The sequence below is a fragment of the Lonchura striata genome, chromosome 20 (genome assembly GCF_050655825.1).
Source record: "Lonchura striata isolate lonStrDom1 chromosome 20, ASM5065582v1, whole genome shotgun sequence".
Taxonomy (NCBI): Eukaryota; Metazoa; Chordata; class Aves; order Passeriformes; family Estrildidae; genus Lonchura; species Lonchura striata.
In genome coordinates this window covers 3,276,466-3,295,755 of record NC_140722.1, presented here as the reverse complement: position 1 = coordinate 3,295,755, position 19,290 = coordinate 3,276,466, and the positions used below count along the sequence as shown (strand labels likewise).

Sequence of the window (19,290 nt, the reverse complement as noted above, 5' to 3'; positions counted from 1 at the left end):
TGCCCTCACCCCCCCAGGCTCCATACACCATGTCCAAAATAATGTCCAGCAATGCCACCCCATTACTGGGGTCAAATATTTCCAATTCCTGCTGCGTTTCTCTCCAGCACACTGAGAAGCTGGAATTCCAGAAGCTCTGCACAGAAGGATTTCATTGTAACCCTTCCACTGCTGGTGTGAAAGAAAGGGAGCAGTGTGGGGGTCCTGAGCCCCTCATGGTTTTCTGGTTGCTCTGTGCCAGTCCAGGAGCTGTGTCTGACTGGGCACAGCTGTGGCTGAATGGGAAGGGAAGGGAAATGGAGAGAGTGGAGAGGATGGATGCTCATCCCCAAAGCTCTGGAGTCAGCAAAGGATGGTCACAGCCTCCCCTCCTAGCACCAGGGGCCAGGGGGATGGGGGTTTCATCCCTGCTGGAAAATGAATCTCATTTTCCTGTCTCGAGAAGAGGGTGGCAGCAACACTGACAAGATGCAGCCACAGCAAACTGAGTTCCAGCTCTACACCTCCAGCCTCTCCCAGCCAAGCATCCCACGTGTTCCCACAGAGCCTTCCTTGCTCACAGCCCCAGAAAAGGAGAACTCAGGGCTGGGGATCCCTGCCCACCCTTCCCCTCCTCATGCCAGGGTGTGCAGGCACTGAAATCCCTGCCAGCACTGCCTCTCTGTGCCTGCCCAGCTCCTGCCAGCCTGGACTCCTTCCCTGCTTGAAGGGAACAGGAGACACTCCAACCTCCCAGGACACACCTGGGGGGAGTGAGTCCCCAGGGGGGCACAGCAGGAACATTATTCTCCCACCACATAGCCTTGCACAGTCTGCTTTGATGCCTCAGGGTTTAGCTTTTCTATTTTTCAGACTCTGTGCTGCTTCAGTGTGTACTTCTGAGGCTCCTGCTATGGGATGGTGAGCTCTCTGCACAGAGCAGGGAGACAAAACAATTCCTGCTCCAGCTGGGCACCAAGGACAAATGATCCAAATCTCAGCCCCAAGATCACAAACACCGTGGGTTGGAGAGAGAAAAACAAACAGGATGGGACTGCCTGGGCTGAAGCTGGAATGGGACAATGAACTCCAAGGTGCCAATGGAGCAGAACTGATCCCAGGGAGAGCCCCAGGAGCGCTCGTGCATTTTGGGACCATTTTGGTTCATCTTGGGTGCAGCCCTGGCTGGGCTCTGGTGCTGCCCAAGGTGGATCCATGGAGGCCTCCTAGTAAATCCCTGCTTTATTCTTTCACTCTGTCCAGTCCCTGTTCTAGGGCAGCCTGCACAAGGCATCAGTTTCACTGCCCAAAATCCAAATCCAAGCCCTGTCACGCCTCTGGCACCACCGAGGGCCCTTCCCCCAGCAAGCAGCCAAATGAGGTGCTCCCATCTCTGAGGTGTCCTCCAGCCCTGCCACAGCCTGGGCACACAAACACTTCCCCTGGCCTGGGGCTTGGAGGCTTCTCCCCAAGCACATCACTCCCCTTCCTGTGGGAATTTACTTAGGTTAGTAATTTCATTTTTCGGGGGTACTTGGGCAGTACAATTGTACTACAAACTTGTGTGTCTGTATATAGGATGATGGGGAGCAACATTTAATTATGGATTATTTATTTTTTTTTTTGGTACTGAAACTCAGTACAAAATTTTATTGTTAGAGTAGAATATTGTTATTGTACTTTTAAAAATAGAATACAAGTTTTTAAAGCACCTCTCAGTTGCCCCATCTCTGGGTCAGAAAAGGGCATCATCTGGCACCTTCCCAGGGCCAGGTTCTAGGAAAAGCACCAACCCTGCCTCCCAGCACGCCCCATCCTCTCAGCTTCCACCCTGAATGCCCTAAGCCCCACGCCCCCCATAGATGGAGGTTTGTGGCAGGAGCAGAGCTGCTCTCACCAACACCACATTCAGCCAGGGCAGTCCCCACACCCCAAACACACAGGCACCAGTGTGGGGTGAGAGCCCCCAAAACCCCAGTGCCAGCCCAGGGCACGCTGTGCCAGGAGGGGATTCAGCAGTGCCAGCTGCCTCCTGCCTCCTCAAACACAGCACGCCCAGGGGAAAGTGCTGGAGACAGGATGGAAATACCCATCCCTCAGGACAGCTCCAAATGCTGCTTCACCTTCCAGCAGCAATTTGGAAAATTTCATGCCAGGGGAGAGAAAGAACCTAAAATCCAGCCCCCATCACACTCCTCATTTTGGGGCAAAAAACCAAAATCCTCTCCTCAGATGCTGCACAGAGGTCAAACCCTCTGTGAGCAGAGGTTCAATAAACTCACTAAGCGCAGCATTTTCTGCTCATGGCAAAGGAAATCACTCAGCAAGCTCAAGACAAGGAATTTTGGTTGTGCACTGGTAACTCAGCTCTGTTTACTCGGCTGAAAATCACCAAGTTGCCAAGAGCTGCTGTAATTCTGCTTTTGAGGGGTTTTATTGATTTCTTATGATGATAGTTAAGCTCAGGACAGAATGGAATGGGTGGCCACATAATTCCTGTCAAAGGATCAATGAGGCTGCCTGGCTTGGAGAAGTATTTCTGTGGGGGTTTGCAGTGTTTGCACACTGGAGAATGGAAAGATTTCAGCATACAGACCTCCTGTGAGAAACATCAGGCTGTTTTCTGAGCTATTTCCACTTTCACCTCCTACCTTTACACAATTACATCACAAACATGAAGTTCAGCCACAAAATAAGGTGTAATTAGCCCACCGCAGCACAGCTATCAAGTTATATTTTACAAATAAGTGGGAATGACAGAATGTGGAGGGAAAACCCTCTCTTCTTGACAGGGCATATTTTCTTCAGCATGTTCCCAGCAGCCCAGTGAGAAAGGATGGAGGCAAGGGAACCCCTAATGGTTTGGTTTCCTCCTGCTGGCCTGCAGAGCCATAAAAACAACCAGGAGCAGGATTGCTGCTCACACACACACACACACACAGAGCTTCCTGCAGCGTGGGAAAGGAATTTATAGAAAATTCTTAAAATCTGACAGAAGGCTCACATATTTGTGTGCAAACATTGAGATAAGAAATGTTAACTTAGAAATATTATAGAATAAGATAGATATTGCTGAAAGAGAAATGAAACTAAAAATAAGATTTAAAAAGTAAAAGTGCACTTTAGGTATAAAGTATAATATAAAGTAGATAAGTATATATATATATAAGTATATAGTGTAAGTATGAAATAAGTTTTTATAACTGTAAAGTATAGTATAAAGTAGATAAGTATATATATAAGTATAAAGTATAGTGTAAGTATAAAATAAGTTTTTATAACTATAAAGTATAGTATAAAGTAGATAAGTGTATATATATATATATAAGTATAAAGTATAGTGTAAGTATAAAATAAATTTTTAAAAAGGGTGTAGCTAAAGCTGATAGGCCAATAAATGCTTCTAATGTTTTGTAATTAGTAAATAGTTGGTTTCTGATTGTGATGATGTGAATGATAACATCTGTATTGTCTCACCCTTCTCATGAGACTGAAAATTAAATAAAAGTTTTTAAGCCACCTCTCAGTTGCCCCAGCTCTGGGTCAGGAAAGGGCCCAATCTGACTCTGCAGTGACTGCAGGCACCCAGGACAAACCCAGCTTGCACCTCCCACACTCTATCCCAGGGTTTCTCCTGCCAAGGAGATGGAGGAGCCTGGCAGGCAGGAGACAGCTGGGACACAGCCCAGCCACCCATGCCAGGTATCCTGGCCTGCAGGGACACGCACAGAGCTGGGAATATTCCATCCCAAGAAGGCTTTTGGCAGCACTGCCTCAAACCACAGCTCCCAAACACCCCCATGGAACCTTCATGTCTTATTCCCCTCCTGGGTAGCTCAGTGGCACGCTGAGCAGTCCCCACGGAGCTGCCCCAGCTCTCTGTGTGTTGTGCTGCTCCTTTTTGTGGGAGTCCAGAGCTTCCCTCTGGCTGCCCTGGCAGGTCTGGGACCCTGGCAGGGGTCAGGAACCCCCCTGTACAGAGCCCCCAGAGACACTGGCTGTGATCTCTGCCCATGGAAAAGAGTTTTCAATCTTACAGCATGAATTACCAGCTCTGAGTGTTTGATATGAGTAATAATTAAGTGTGGCACGGGTGCAGAAGTAAAATTTTAGGTTTCTAGATTAGGGGTCCAAAGGGGACAAGATGGAGGAAATTGGGTGTGCCTTGTCCTTTTTCTCCTTCTTCACACCCTCCATATTTCACTGTGGTGTTGGCATTTTTCTGTTGGTTCAGGCTGGGGACACACTGTCCAACGTAGGTGACAGATATTGGCCCGTTATTGTAAATCCAGCCCAGGGAGTTTCTGGTATTTAATGTTTGTCACATCCCACTGAGGGCAGAGCCCCACACGCTGCCCTGCAGGACAGAGCTGGGCAGGGCAGCAGAACATGTGAGAGATAAACAGAATAAACAACCTGGAAACCAGCACAGACCAATTATGGCTTCTGCTTTGGCAGCGGGGCTGACAGACAGAGACTTTCTACAATCTCGGGATCATCAATACCTCAGATTCTGACACCTTTTCACATTTCCAGCTGTGTCCCTGGGGGATGCAGGGCTGAGCAGCCCTTTGGCTGCAGCAGGGAGGAGCTGCTGGAGCTGGACCATGCCCTGAGCAAGAGATGCTGTGCTGGGACAGCTCAAAGCAGAGATGTCCTCCTTCCTTCTTCTCCTTCTCCTCCTTCTCGTCCCTCCTGCCAGCCTGGGCCTCGCTGCCTGCCCAGAGCCAGCCCAAGTCCTCCCAAGCACAGCCTGGCAAGGACAGGACCTGCAGGTCCTTCAGCAGGGCTCTTCCACTCAGGAGTCTTTGCTCCTTTTTTTGTTAAGGTTGGGATTGAATGCTTGAGATGGTATTTCTTGTTTGGACCTAGGTGTCTATTAGTTCCTAGCTATATTAGAGTTTCACACATTGTGAGTTCTATAGTATTTTATTTCAATAAACTAAAACTAGAGCTGTATATCTCTCTCTCCAAGGATAAGGATAAACTGTTCAATTAAGAAATGACAAATTATTTTTACTTTTAACTTAATAACTAAATACTTGTGGCTTGTAATGTGGGTTTTTTTATCCAATTACACAATACTACTCAAACTCATGAAGAAGAAGATGAAGAAAAAGGAGTAGATTCTGCCCTAAAACATCTATCTTGTTTTATGTATATTATTCTGAATTCTATTATATATTATTAATTATATATTATAACACAGATATTATTATATATTTTATAGATTATATGATATGATTGATATTATATTATATTATATTATATTATATTATATTATATTATATTATATTATATTATATTATATTATATTATATTATATTATATTATATTATATTATATTAATATATAATTTTATTCTATTATTCTTTATATATATTATTCTAAAACTTTAAACTATAAGTTTTCTACTACATGATATTACACACTTCTATTTAAACTACACACTCATAATCCTATTATTCAATTTTGGAAGCACATCAGGGGCACATCAGGGCTGGGATCACAGCACCTGATCAGGATCAATACCTGCACTGGGGCACATCGGGGCTGGGATCAGAGCCCTGATCAGCACAGGTCCCTCCTGGCTGAGAGCAGTGCTGGGAACACTGCACTACCCTGGCTACAGGCAGATCCAAACAGGTGGAGAAATGAATCCATCAAAATTTGCTTCAACAGGAAAAACCTGCTTCTCTTTTCCAGGGAGCACCACAGAAGCTCTGGAGGGAGTGAATGCCTCACAGCAATATGTGGAGCAGAGAGACTGTGCTGCTCTTTGCAGAAATACATGGCTGTACACATCCATTACCCAAAAAAAACCAGAACAGAAAGGAACTGGAAAAAGCACAGCTCTCTGAAGAGGATTCCTCCTCTGCCTCTGGACTTGTATTTAATAACTGTGAGTGGGGCCAGGGACCTGAACCAATGTGAAAATGCATTTTCAGGAGATTCCCTCTCCTGGCATGAAATTTCCACACATACAGGGAGACGCTGCTGAGGCTGGCTCTGGCCAGAGGAAAACCCAGAGAGGGACTGGCACTACAGAGGCACAAACACCACTGTGGTGAGCGTGGGGCTGGCCCCCTTCTCTTCTCTGTCTGACTCACACGGATGATGCCCCTCACCTGCTTCACAGGGAGTTCCCCTGGCTCAGCAGCAGCCCAAGCACACAGCTGAACCCTCTGACACAGCTCAGAAGGAGCTGCTGGTCCCTGGGCAGGGCCCTGCCAGCGCTGTGCTCCCCACCCTGCTCACCCTGGCACTGCCCAGCATAGCCAGGGCTCGGAGCTTGCCCTAATTAGCAGCCTCCAAAGTGCTTCCATCAGCACAGGCTGCAGGGAGAGGGTGAGCACTGGCTCAGGAGTGAAGCCTGCACCAGGCTGGGAGAATAAAGCCTGTACCAGGCTGGGAGAGCAGGAATTGCAGGGCTGCCCCTGCCCCACTCGGTGCTGCGAGCACAGCCCGGGCTGGGCCCCGTCCAGAGCACCATCAGCCCTGCAGGGCACGTTTTGAGCCATGCTGCTGGGTGGGCAACTCTTCGTTCTGGCCCAGAACTGGACACGGGCCCTCAGTGATGCTCCCAGAAAGCCTCTGTGGGCAGGATGCTGCTGGAACGGGCACTGCTGTGGGAACTCAAAATATCCCTCAGACACTTTTGGAGGTTCTGGTTCCAGGTCAGAAGCATTTGAGACCCTGGCAGGCAGCTGGAAACAGCTGTGATTTTGGGTTTGAGCCATGGAACGATTTACCAACTTTACAGGAAGAACAAGAAGTCGCAAAAGTTTAGATATTAGAGTAGAAGCAGTCACAAAATAGAGGGAAGAATTTTTGAGTCCTGTACAGGGGGGTTTCTGTTTTGTACATGGGGGTCAGAGGGTTTAAGATGGATTTGGGCCTGTCCTGTCCTCCCTCTCTCTTCTTCCTTCCCTCCATGTTCTTGGTGATGTTGGCACTCACAGATTGGTTTAGAGTAGAAAAGCACCATTTAATATAGGTAATAGGCATTGGGGAGAAACTGTAACCATGTAACACGTAATGTACCATATAAAAGATAGAAAAGCACCATTTAATATAGGTAATAGGCATTGGGAAAAACTGTAACCATGTAACACGTAATGTCCCATATAAAAGACAGCAGCAGCCCTGGCGGTGAGAGAAGAAGCAGTCGGGGTCAGAGAGGATGTCAGGGTGTGTGTGTGCCTCTGCCTGAGCTGTGAGCAAACCACAGCAGCCAGAGGAGAAAATCTTTTAGATAACTTGCAATAAACAACCATGAGACCAAACAACAGAGACTGCTGAGTTTTCTTTGGAAGCTCGAGTTGGAGGAGAGACTTTTCCACCACACAGAGCCCCTGAACCAGGCCTGGGGGTTCCATCACACTGCCAGAGCCCTGCAAGGGGGGATGATGTCCCCAGAGCACAGATAAGGTCTCAACAGCATGAAAGCTTTGGGTTTACCCTTCCCTGTGAACACCTTTGAAATTATTAAGGGAACTTCTAGGATGTTGCCCTGGAAGAATTCACCACAGGCTTTGAGAATGTCCTAAGGGTGAGTCAAAAGGGGATTCTCCCACGGTGTCCTGCAGCTGTGTTAATCTGCCCTTTCTCACAGGTCACTGCCCTCTGTACTGTCCCTCTGTCCCCAAATCATTGGTTCCTGACCCCATACTTAACCGAGGACACTCACTGTCCTCTCTTTGTCCCTGGATTCCTTCAGTGTGATTCTACAATAAACCTCACTGGAAGTTTACACAGAGACCCTTTCTGTCTGTTTTTGCTGACCTAGCTGTGGTGAGAGTGTGGACCGAGTGACTGTACTGGCCTGAGCAGCTTTCTCAGAAGATGCTTTTGGGAAAGGCAGCAGCAAACCCCACGCACTGGTAGCAGGCTGCTGCCCTTCCTCTCCTCCAGGCTGTGCCTGCACGTGCAGGCAGCCCAAACACACACAGACACCCCTTCATCTGAGGGGTTTGCTGCCTCTAACCCCCAAATTCCACAATAAGAAGCAGCTGAGCTCACCACAGCTCCAATTTCACACCCTGGTTCCATCCTTACCAGCTTGGTTTTGTCCATGGCTGCCAGCACCGCAGCGTTGAGGGTTTCCAGGGCGGAGAGCACATTCCTGTATTCCCCGAGGTACGCCGAGAAATAATCTGCAGCAGGACAGAACCCCATGGTCAGCTTCCATCTCTGCCTCCCCTGCTCCCACACACAGCCAGAGCTGCAAGGGGGGATCCCCCTCCCTTTCCAGAGTCATTCTCCCACTTGGACTGAAATGAAAAGTCTTTCCCTATTGTTCTGGGTGGTGAGATGTGGTCTGGGGCTGTGTGTTCTATTTGCCATCTGCCAGAGCTGGGGCAGGTCTCTGCTGCTCCCTGGGCAGTTTTTTCTTCATCTCTCCCACAGCCAATCCTCCCTGCAGGAGATCTCTGCTCTCCATGGCCACTGAGTGTCCCTGCATGGCTGAGAAAATTCCAGCATCCATGGGGAGATGCTGCGCCCAGGGGAGGAGCCAAGCATTCCTACCTGGATCCAATCTGCCTTTGGAACCCCACAGCAGCCTTTGCCCCCTGCATTCCCAGAGGAGCAGCTTTCTTCCCCCTGCATTCCCAGAGGAGCAGCTTTCTTCCCCCTGCATTCCCAGAGGAGCCCAGGCCCATCTCCCCCAGCCCTGGAGCTCCAGAGGAAAACTCCCCCCTTGTGCAGGATCCTGCTCCAGCAGAAGCACAGCTGGCACTGCAGGAGGGCTGAGCCCCCCTGGGATGGGGCTGAGCCACCTCCCTGACCCACAGGGGACAGGGCTGCTCTCACTCTGCCAGTGCTGTTTTGTATTACTGCATTGTTTATTTTATTTTTATTTTCTTCCCTAATAAAGAACTGTTATTCCTATTCCCATATCTTTGCCTGAGAGCCCCTTACTTTCAAAATTATAATAATTCAGAGGGAGGGGATTTGCTTTTTCCATTTCAGAGGAGGCTCCTGCCTTCCTCAGCAGATACCTGTCTTTAAGACATCTATCCCCTTGGGAAAAGCACCTCTGTGCTGGGATCCAGCCACAGGGACCTTCGATGCCACCCAGTCCTGCCCAGGTCAGACACACACAAGCCCCACCACACACACCCTGGGAGGAGATCCCTGACTTACCACACAACTTCTCCGTGTCCACGTTACTGCAAAAAACACAAAAAAGCTCCTGTTAGATAGTGGAGCTGGTGTGGGGAAAACAGTGGTGGTGAGCAGGGGTTTGGGGGCTTGTCTTGCATCCTGGTGGGTTTTCATGTTCATGTATTTTCACATGAAAATACATGTGAAAAATAAGGAGCTGCACAGATTCAGAGCCAGCAGCTCAGGAGCCATTCCCAGCCCCTGCAGCACCCAGGGGCTGAAGGAGCAGGAAAATCTGCTCCACCAACATCTCCTGGAGCTAGAGCGTGCAGGGAGAGCATCTGTGCCAACAGAGTGGGGTAGGGATGGAGATGCTCCACACCCTTGGCTGGCCAGCTGGGTTGGCAGCCCCATTTCTGAGCCCTGGAGCTGCTTCTTCAACCCAACCTCTTCCCCCAAGGGTGGGAAGCATCCAGCCAGGGCTCCCTCCTTGTTCATCCCTGAGCTCAGCCCAGCTCCTCCCCATGGCCAGAGCCCCTCCAGCTGCTCCTCCTCCTCCTCCCTCCCTCAGAGCCCAGGTGCTGTGGGGCTGTCTGCAGGATCCCAGGGGCTGGATGACTTCACAGAGGGGTTGTTCCTGCCCTGAAGGCCATGACAGCAAGGATCTGGCTCCAAAATCCTGAAGGCAGAGGCTCAGAACCTCACCCTTGTCACTAACAGAGAGCACTGCACAATCCCCCCCAGCATCCCTGCAGGGCTCTGGCAGATCCCTCCTCTGGTGCTGAAGGTGCTGCTGGGGTGGAGAGGGAGGGGGGAATGTTCAAAAAGAGCCCCAGGTTTTGGGATGGGCCTGCATGGTGCTGTAGGATCTGCTCAGGTGGCCCAAGCCACGGAGGCAGAGCTGCTCTCAATGCCAGAGCCTGCAGGGACAGAGCCCAGCATGTCATTTATTCAAATCAGCCTCTGCTCAAGGCATTCTGCTGCCTCAAAATCCCCCAAATGATTACAGCCAATTTTAATCCTGATTGGAAAAGTGGAAGAGAGTCCCAAAGAGAGTTTTTCAAGTGTTTTTTAAGTGTTTAAGTGCTGTCACACATGGAGGAAGTGGCGGTACCTGGAGCTTGCCAGGCTCTCAGCACAAGGAAGGCTGCAGTGCTGCTGCCCAGGGTGTGGGAAACCATGGCCACATCACCCTGTCCCCCCTCTGACACTGCAAAAACAGGGCAAAAACACCCCCATATAAAATAAGAGAACAGTGTGTGAAGTGCTCAAAATGCCATTTAAGGTGAAATAATTAAGGCAAAAATCTTCCTACAGCTGCTCCCGAGCCATCAAAGGCTGTTTCTGTCTCCCCCTTCCTTCTGGGCTTCCATGGAGAGCACTTTAACAGCAGGCAGAGGTTCAGAGCAGGGGAATATTTTGACCTGAGGGGTGGCAGAGCCAGGGCAGAGGTGCAGACCCTCTGCTCTGGGAGTGCACCTGGAGCTCTGAGGCAGCAGAGAGGGGCAGTGTGAGGCTGGGATTCAGCTCAGCTATTTTAAACACGCAGCAGCTGATTTAGGCAGGGCTCTGCGCACTGACCTGGCACTGCAGGCACTTTTTAAAGTGGATTTAAAAAATCGTGTTTCCCTCGGGACTCAATAGAGATAAACCTGCAAAGCCCCTTGCTCTGCCAGCTCCACTCTGCCCAACTTTGCTGATCCCATCTCTGGCAGCTCTGCCTGACACAGACACTGGAGTTTGGGGCACCAGTGTACATTGCAAAAAGGTTTTGCACCTTCTGAAGTTTTCACCTTTATTTCTGGCAACTGCCTGGAGCCTGCAGAGCTGCTGCAGTGCTGCAAGAGCCCTGGCACTGCAGCATGCACAGCACAGCCTGCCAGAGCAGGGCAGGGAAACCCTGGCTCCCACCTGAGAGAAGGGTAAAAGCCACCACAGAGGGGATGTGGACACCTGGTGCACACGTTATCCAGGCAATTGCATTGCTCCCAGTGAGCACCTGGGGCTGGGACTGGTTTCAGCAGGAACAATGAGCCACCAGCTCAGCTCACTGCCCTTCCCAGCAAGGTGTGACAAGGAGCTGCCATCAACTCTCTCCCTGTGGCTTCTAAGGTTATTAATAACTCTTTATATCTTGGCTGCTTGCTGCTTAAAAACAAATGTTAACTAATCAATCACTAAACCACTGAACATTGAACCAATCAACAACATCTCATGGCAGAAACCATCCCTCTGGGAGCTGTCCAGGAGAAGATCTGCTCCCTTTTCCCCCTGATGCAGCCTGCTCCATCAGCAGCCCTGCACGGGAGCCTCTCCCATGTCCCCCAGCCTGAGCAGCCCCAGGGCACAGGCAGGGCAGGACAGAGCACAGCAGGCAAACCCCAGGGCTGCTGGGGCCATTCCCATGCTGCCAGAACTCGTTCACACCAAAAACCGAGTGGAGCTCATGGGCAGAACGTGCACACCAAATCCTGACCCATTTGGCAGGGCTGCCAGGGGCAGCAGGCTTTCCTCCCTGCCATTCCCACTCCAAGAGAAGAGCCATCCTCTGCCTCCAAAGCACTCATCCTGAGACTCTCCACATTTCCCATAGCTGTATTTTGACTGTGCTCAAACCACTGATTAACTGTAATTAAGCCTGAACTGATGATGGAGGAGCTTGTCATCATTATGCTGTTGGGATTTTGTCAGAATGTGCCTGGAATTTATGCAAGAAAACAGCAATCAGCTGCAGAAAAGCAGACGGGATTTTTTTTTTTTTATCATTTGTCATGTTGGGAACCTCCACTGCCATTACAGATCTGGTTTCCAAATCTTTTTTGTGTGACACGGAGTGTTTCAGTCACTCTCCATCATCAGGGGCTGGCAGATCCTGCAGAGTCTCTGAGTAAAGAGAGAAGGAATCCACTCAAATTCCTTCTTCCAGACACTCACAGGCTTGAGGTTATTTCCACCAAGGGACTTCAAGGGGCACCAGGTCAGCACTTCCATCCTCTGTGCCTCCAGGTCAAAGGCTCTGAGCAATCTGCACCCAATTCCTGAACACCCTCATGGAAAGATGCATTTTCTGAATTTCCCCAACAGGTCCAGAACAGAAGGACAGGTAAAATCCACCTGCCACCCAGACTGGGAGGAAACTGCAGCCCCTGGTCCCCCAGCAGCACCCCAGTGTTTGGACAGACCCCAGTTCCTCCCAGTGCCAGGACAGCCTCACCCACAGCAACCAGCTGGGTACAGAGACCCCAGAGAGGCCAAAAATACCCAAAAATCTGGGATGAGAATCCCAGCTGAGCCCACTCACAAGGAGATCCGAGCTAATCCCAATTCCTTCTCCTGCTCTTTGGGGCTTTCTTTGTTTTTTTACAAGTACATGAATGTCACACAAAGCAACCTACAACTGCTATGCATATTTTACCATTATCAAATCCATCATAAGTGTAGGTACAGAGAAGTGGTGGTGGTAGATCTAGCCAAATGCTTTGGACTCCATACCTCACAAGCATTTCAGCATTAGGCCTACAACCTTTCTTTCTTATTTTCATTTCAAGAACAAGTATTTTAACAAGTATTTTAAAATTCCTCACTTCTAAAGATTACTTAGCCCTTCCAGACAGGGAATATAGTTTTATGTGACTTTGTACTGCCCTAAATTCCCCGTTACACGCACCAGGCCCGCTTGGGGTGGAAAGCAGCTCTTACATAAGTGACAAGCAGCTCCTGAGTCAGCAGTGGCAAAGTCTGTGACTGCCCAGCCTGTGCTGTGTCCCCACACCAGCACACACTCCTGCAGACACACAGCTATTCCAGGAGTATATTTTCCAGAGCAAAAGAACAGCATTTTCAATGCCTGCTCGCTTTCTGGAGCTGCAGAATACAGGATGGTGCTCTCAAAATGTCTGACTGCTCTCAGCACTCGCAGGGCTCGCTGCTGGGGGCTTTGAACACCTGCGTGTGGCATGAGGTGGGTTTGTCTCACCCTGACTATTTATCACACCCTCCTCCCAACGTCCTCCACCTCCAGGCAGGCAGTTTTAGCTTCTCCCGTGTCTCCTCCACGCTACTCACTCTGAGTGACGCCTGTCAATGCCACTGAACAACTCCCACAGCTCCTCCGAGCTCAGGATGCCATCAGCAAAGTAGTTCTTGAACTCCTCAAATGACAGCTTCCCATCATCTGCATTCAAAGAAAAGGGGAGAATAATTATGTGTCTGTGGGACGGCTGGGCGTGCTCTGCATGAGAATCACAGCGCAAATCTCCCTGAGAGCGTGGCCCACCAGCCCAGCAAAAACACAGAGTGCTGCTGCTGGAACTGCAGGTGGAATTGCAGCCCTTTCCTAGAGGCCCCACTGTGGTGTTCTCAGAAAGGCATGCAGACTGTCCAAGAATAAACAGCACACTGAGGGCAGCATCAGGTTTCCATGGAAAGAAAGTGCTCTCCATGGACTCAAGAGCTTTCTCCTTCCTCTCTGTGGAGGACTGCAGCTCCTGGGCTGCATTGTGATCTGCAATAAAAGCATCTCCTAAGCTACCATGAAGAAAAAGAGCCCAAGAGAGCGTGGGGCTCAGGGAAACCACTTGTGATTTTGAACCTCTTGCTTTATGGGTGCTGGACTAAAAACTGGGCAGCAGAGCCTAACTCCCAAATGCCAGGGGCTCCAGGGGCACCCAGAAACAGGATCACCCAGCCAGGAGCACCTGTAAAACCCTGGGCTGAGCACAGAGACAGAACCAATCCCGTGAGGGACCAAGCAGAAGCCAGCCAGCCCCTGGGCAGGAGAAGGGCTTGGAAGGGGCTGTGTTCTGCGTGGTGCACGGATGGGGAACTGGGGGAGCCCATTCCCCAGTCCCTGGGCAGGCTCGGCGAGCCAGGTGAAGCAGAAAAGCATTTCCCACCCTCCCTCTTCCAGCCAAACCTCGCCGTGGGAATGAGGCACGCTGCTTCAGCCAGAGGCAGGCACAGAGCACTCACCGTTCTTGTCGGCTCGCCGGAAAATCTGCAAGACAAAACACAGCAGGGCTCAGCGTGGCAGCAGGGACAGAAGGGCAGCTGAAGAGAGAGCCAGGCAGCACCCAGCACCACGGAAAATCACCTCCAGGAGCTCAGGGGGAAGCGCCAGCTGCTGGGACTGCACAGGCTGCTCCGGGAAATTCCCCTTTGCCAATGACTAAACCCATCTCCTGCCTCTAATGCACAGAGCCCCTGGCCGAGAGAGCCTGGCACTCACAGCAAGCAGCTTTAGAGAACACAGAGGCGAAGCAGAAAAGACTTTGCTACATCCTTGTGATGGCAACTCTTTGATTTTTCAGTCCATTTAAACGAAAGAACATTAGGAACAAGCCCAGTCTGTAAGGAAGCACTTTGTGCTTCACCAACACTCGAGCACATGCACCGAGGAGCAGCTCCTGCCCTGAGCTGTGTAACCCCCCCTCAGCACAGCCCTTCCCGCAACACCTCGGTGTGCACACTCACTGTAATTAATTATTGATTAATTCATTAATCTGCAGCTGCTTCTGCCACAGAGCACAGCTGGAGAGCTGCTCCAGTTCAGGGTCTCGATGCAGGCTCCCAACCATGAGGCTTCTGCCCATCACCCAGGAGAAAGCTGGGGCTGCTCAGCCCTGCCAGGATCTGTTTCCTCAGGAATTATTGGAAGGTCTGGGGCTGACCCTAGTGAGGAAAAGAATCACTTCGGGCAATGTTTTCCCAGATTAAAATGTTTGAGGTATTGTCCAGCACATCCTAATGGAGGCAACGACATACAATTTTCTATGTGGCAACTGTCCTGTATAGCATCCTGGCTGATGAAGAAATCTGCAGGTCTGAAGAAAGATTAGGAAAGAAAATAGGGCTGGGAAAGGAGACAGAACTTTTCTATTCTTGCCCCCCCATCCCCTGGGATTCCAGCCAGCCAGGCTACTGCCCCGCCAGCATTTATTACTAAACAGCATTTATAAAATAATATTAAACAGCATGATAATATTATAATTAATTATTATAGCTATAATATAATAATAAACAGCACTATACATGTTATAATGCTATAATTATAACTATAATATGTATTATAATTATAATGTAATAATAAACAGTATTTATTTCCTGCCAGGAAAGGGGGGTGGGCACTCCCTGAGCATCACACAGCACCTGCTGCATGCAATGTGGAGCTGAGAGGGGAACCTGCTGCTCCCAAACAGTGGCGATTCCTCTGGATTTTAAAGCAAAGCTTTCTCCAGGCTAACGGGCTCCTTGTGGGGGTCTCACGGCTGCAGGGAATGGGTCGCACCCTGCCATGGACTGTCCATCAAGGGAGAAGCTTCATCCTGCAGAGCTCTGTGGCATCAGAGGGACCATGGCTCATGGAATGACACCTCTATGGCTCCGGGTGTCACAGAGGCCACCCAGATGATCCAGATGATCCCAGAGCCAGTCAAGTGTCACCCAGGCACTTGGAGCAAGGACAAACATTTCCCACTCACGGGCTGGCCTTGCTCAGCAGGGTTTATCTGCAGGCTCAGAGGCAGAACACAATTTCAGGGGAGATCCCCTGGGGCTGAGAAAGTCTCTAATCCGGGGCGAGCCCATCCTGAGTGTGGCAAGCACATTTCTCTCCTTCTCAGGATTTTTCATAGAGGAGCACAGAGAGAAATGAAAGAGAAAACAATTTCTATTTCTGCTCCTTGTTTTTCCTATGTGGAATGTGTTTGGAGAGCTGTTTACCTGGGGTGAGTGCTTGATTGGATTCTGGTGAGGATTGTTTGAGCCTGATCCCAAATCCAATCCACCTGGGGCTGGACTCTCAGAGAGTCCTCCCATGAGTTGTGGGAGGGTTAGAGTCAGAGAAAATAGAATGTAGTTTTAGTATCCTCCTTTTATATAGTATATTGATGATTTAGCACAGGTATAATAAAGAAATAATTCAGCCTTCTGAATTGAGCCAGACATCGTCATTTTTTCCCATTGGGTTCGCCTGCATTTCCAATACCTGAGTTCAGCAGGAGCCTCAGCACACAAAGTGGGTGTCTCTCCCTCGCTCACAAGGCTCACGAGTTACACCAGCCAGCACACACATGGCAGCTCCTGGAGCTCCAGGGGACCGTGGCACCAGCAGGAGCCCTGAGTGCCCCCGGCATGGCAGGGCTCGGCTCCGGCTGCTGCAGCCAGCCCGGCCCTGCCCGAGCCCAGGAGCAGCTCCAGCCCAGCTCAGCCAGCACAGAGCCACTCCAGCCCCACAGGGCGAGTGCTGTCCCCTCCCTGGGCACAGCCATGGCAGCCAAGCCAGGCTGGGAGCGGGATTAGGTCTGCGTGGCTGCTGGAGGGCCCTACAAGCATCCCTCTCTTGCCTCAGGACAGACTGGCAGCCTCAGAGGCACAGGGACACTGCCTGGAGCCCGGGATGCTTCCCTCAGCCCTCGGCCCTGTGCCCAAGCAGCCGCAGCCTCACCGGGCCGGAAAACAGCATTTATTTATGGGATGAGCCCCACACGTACCCGGGAAGGAAGATTAGAGGATTTATTTATGGGATGAGCCCCACATGTACCCGGGAAGGAAGGGGATGAGAGGATTCATTTATGGGATGAGCCCCACACGTACCCGGGAAGGAAGGAGATGAGAGGATTTCTCCCTGCCTGCAGGTCTGGAGGCAGGCGCGGCTGCGGGACAGGCAGGCAGGGACAGGAGGGGACAGTGCCTTGGGGACAATGCTCATCGACCCGCGGCAGGCTAAGGCAGGATGTGGCCAGGCACCGTCCTGCCTGAGCTCCCGTGGCCCGGGAGGGGACAGAGCAAGCCCAGCCTGAGGGACAAATCTCCCCGAGGCTTGAGATGCTGCACAGAGCCATGGCAGCACTGCGGTTCGTGCCGCGCCTGCAGCGAAGCGTCTCGGGCAAAGCTCTCCTCCTCCTCCTTCTCCTCCTCCTCCTCCTCCTCCTCCTCACCTCTCCCAAAGGCAGGAGATGTGCAGGCAGGTCCCAGCGGAGCAGCGGCCACCGGGATCTGCGGTGGGCAGCGCTGCCGGGAGGCAGGCGGGGCTCCTGCGCTGCTGCCGTGGGATGCTCAGCCCGAGCAGCCTGGGGGCAGCTGGACCCTGGCCAAGTGGCCAGACCCGAAAGCGCGGAGATTAAACTCACCCTGCCGAGCTCTGGAGCAAAGGTGGGAGCAAGGAGTCACAGGGTAGAGGAAGAGAAGCCGTCAAAACCCGGAAAGCAGCTGCTAGCGTTGTTAACATTTCCCATTTTAATTGCTTTAATGACACCCTGAGGGATGGATATGCGACTCAACGAGTGCCCTGAGGAGCTGAGCTGGAACACAGCTGTCACCACCCGCCCCCTCCTGCCCACCTTCCCTCAGCCAAGTAATTAGCGCGGTTAATGATGCTGGCTGGAGAGCCTGGCAGCCCGAGCCCCCCGGGCAGGGGACAGACCCTGACCCCCAGCTGGCAGCTGAGAGCGGCACCACGGCCGAGGGAGCCGCGCTTCCCAGCGCCTTCCTGGGGATGCCAGGGGGTGTTGGACTGGACCAGACGTGGCATTCACCTTCCCAAAGTGCTGCCCGAGAGCTGCTGTTCCCCTTCTCTGGGATGGGCTGGGGCACGGGGGTCAACCTGGGGCGGATCAAGACGGAGGTGACAGCTGGGACGTGACGGCTGGGACGTGACGGCTGGCACCGACCTGGCTGTGCAGGTGCCCGGCACCACCAGCCCTCATCCTTAACCCTGGCTGGCAGGGGCAGCACTCTGCCCGCACATCTCCTTGGTGCACAGGCTGGCTCGGAGCGCAGCGGTGCCGGACACGCGGCAATGCCAGGGCTCTGTCACCGGGGACACTGGGGCAGGAGCAGGAGGGCCGAGCCCCGCGGGGTGCTGCAGAGGTGCTGTGGCCCGGGCTGTGCCGCTGGCCCGGGCGATGGCCGGCGTGCAGCCGCCTCCCCCGAGCCCCGGCCCCGTCACAGCAGCGGCGCGGCTCGGCCTGGAGGGGACGCGGTGCGACAGGAGGAGCTGTGCCAGCATCTCTGAGCACAAAGACAGCCGCCACCTGCACTCCCAGCTCCCCCGTGCCACCCACAGCCGCCAGGATGCCGAGGCAACCCCCAACCCGCACGGAGCATCCTGCTGCACAACCCCGGAGCGCCGGGAGCGGGCAGGGACAGGGGCTGCACCCGGGGGCTGCACCCGGGGCTGCCGCAGACAACGCTCTGCTGGATCCCAGCTGTGAAAACCTTCCACAGCGTTCCTGCCACACACAGCTCCCGCTCCGGGAGTCGTGACAGCCAGCTCTGGATGAGGCGTGGGCCGTTTCCAGCCACCCAGAGGCCCAGCATTCAGCAGGAGGACACGACATCATTATTGAAGCCATCACGACACGCACAGCTCCGGGCTGGCACGGGCGCATCCCTCGGGCCGGTTCCTCCGGGAAGGAGCCTCCCCCCGACGCCACCCGTGCGGCGGCTCCCCGCGGGCGGCCCGGGGCTGGGCAGGGCTGCGGGGGTCCCCCCGCGGTACTCACGTCGTGGAAGATGGGCAGCGGCTGGCGGTGGGGCTTGGGGCCGCGATCAGCTGAGAGCAGGCACACGGCCAGCAGCTCGGCACACGACATCATGGTCCCGCCGGGCGCGGGGGCTGCGGGCACCGGGCGCGGAGAGCGGTGCGGTACCGGAGGGTGCAGTGCCTTAGGCGCGGTGCGGTGCCCCGGGATGCGGTGCGGTGCCGCAGGGCACGGCTCGGTGCGGTACCGAAGAGATGGGCTGGGCGCGGAAGGAACGGCCTCGGTGCGGTACGGGTGGGTCCGGTTCGGTGCCTTGGGGATCGGCTCGGTGCCGCAGGGACGGGTTCGGTGCGCTGCTCTAGGGATGGATTCGGTGCGGTTCTCCTCGGTTCGGCAGGGCTCGGTCCGGTTAGGCAGGGTGGTTCGGCTCGGCACGGCTCAGCTCGGCTCCGTTTGGTTTGGTTCGGCCCGGCCCGGCCCGGCTCTGCTTCGCTCGGCTCGGCTGGGTTCGGCTCTGTTGGGTTCGGTTCGGCTCGGCTCAGCTCGGCCCGGCTCCGCTCGGCTGGGTTCGGCCCGGCTCTGCTGGGTTCGGCTGGGTTCGGCTCGGTTCTGCTCGGCTCGGCTCGGTTCTGCTCGGCCCGGTTCGGCCCGGTTCGGCCCGGCTCGGCCCGGCTCGGCCCGGTCCGTGCGCAGGTCGCGCCCCGCCGATCCCGACTCCGCC

At 52.9% G+C, this 19,290-nt stretch overlaps 1 protein-coding gene across 1 annotated transcript in view; it reads right to left on the bottom strand.

Moving 5' to 3' along the window:
• The window catches only part of NECAB3 (N-terminal EF-hand calcium binding protein 3), a 30,284-nt gene extending 10,994 nt beyond the window's left edge, over nt 1-19,290 (bottom strand). The window contains exons 1-5 of the mRNA XM_021540454.4: nt 18,591-19,290; nt 14,059-14,083; nt 13,153-13,261; nt 9,127-9,152; nt 8,038-8,135 (exon numbers count right to left, since the gene is read on the bottom strand). Coding sequence (XP_021396129.3) covers nt 8,038-8,135; nt 9,127-9,152; nt 13,153-13,261; nt 14,059-14,083; nt 18,591-18,683 — 351 coding nt within the window. The 5' untranslated portion in view covers nt 18,684-19,290. The remainder of the gene's footprint in view (nt 1-8,037; nt 8,136-9,126; nt 9,153-13,152; nt 13,262-14,058; nt 14,084-18,590) is intronic.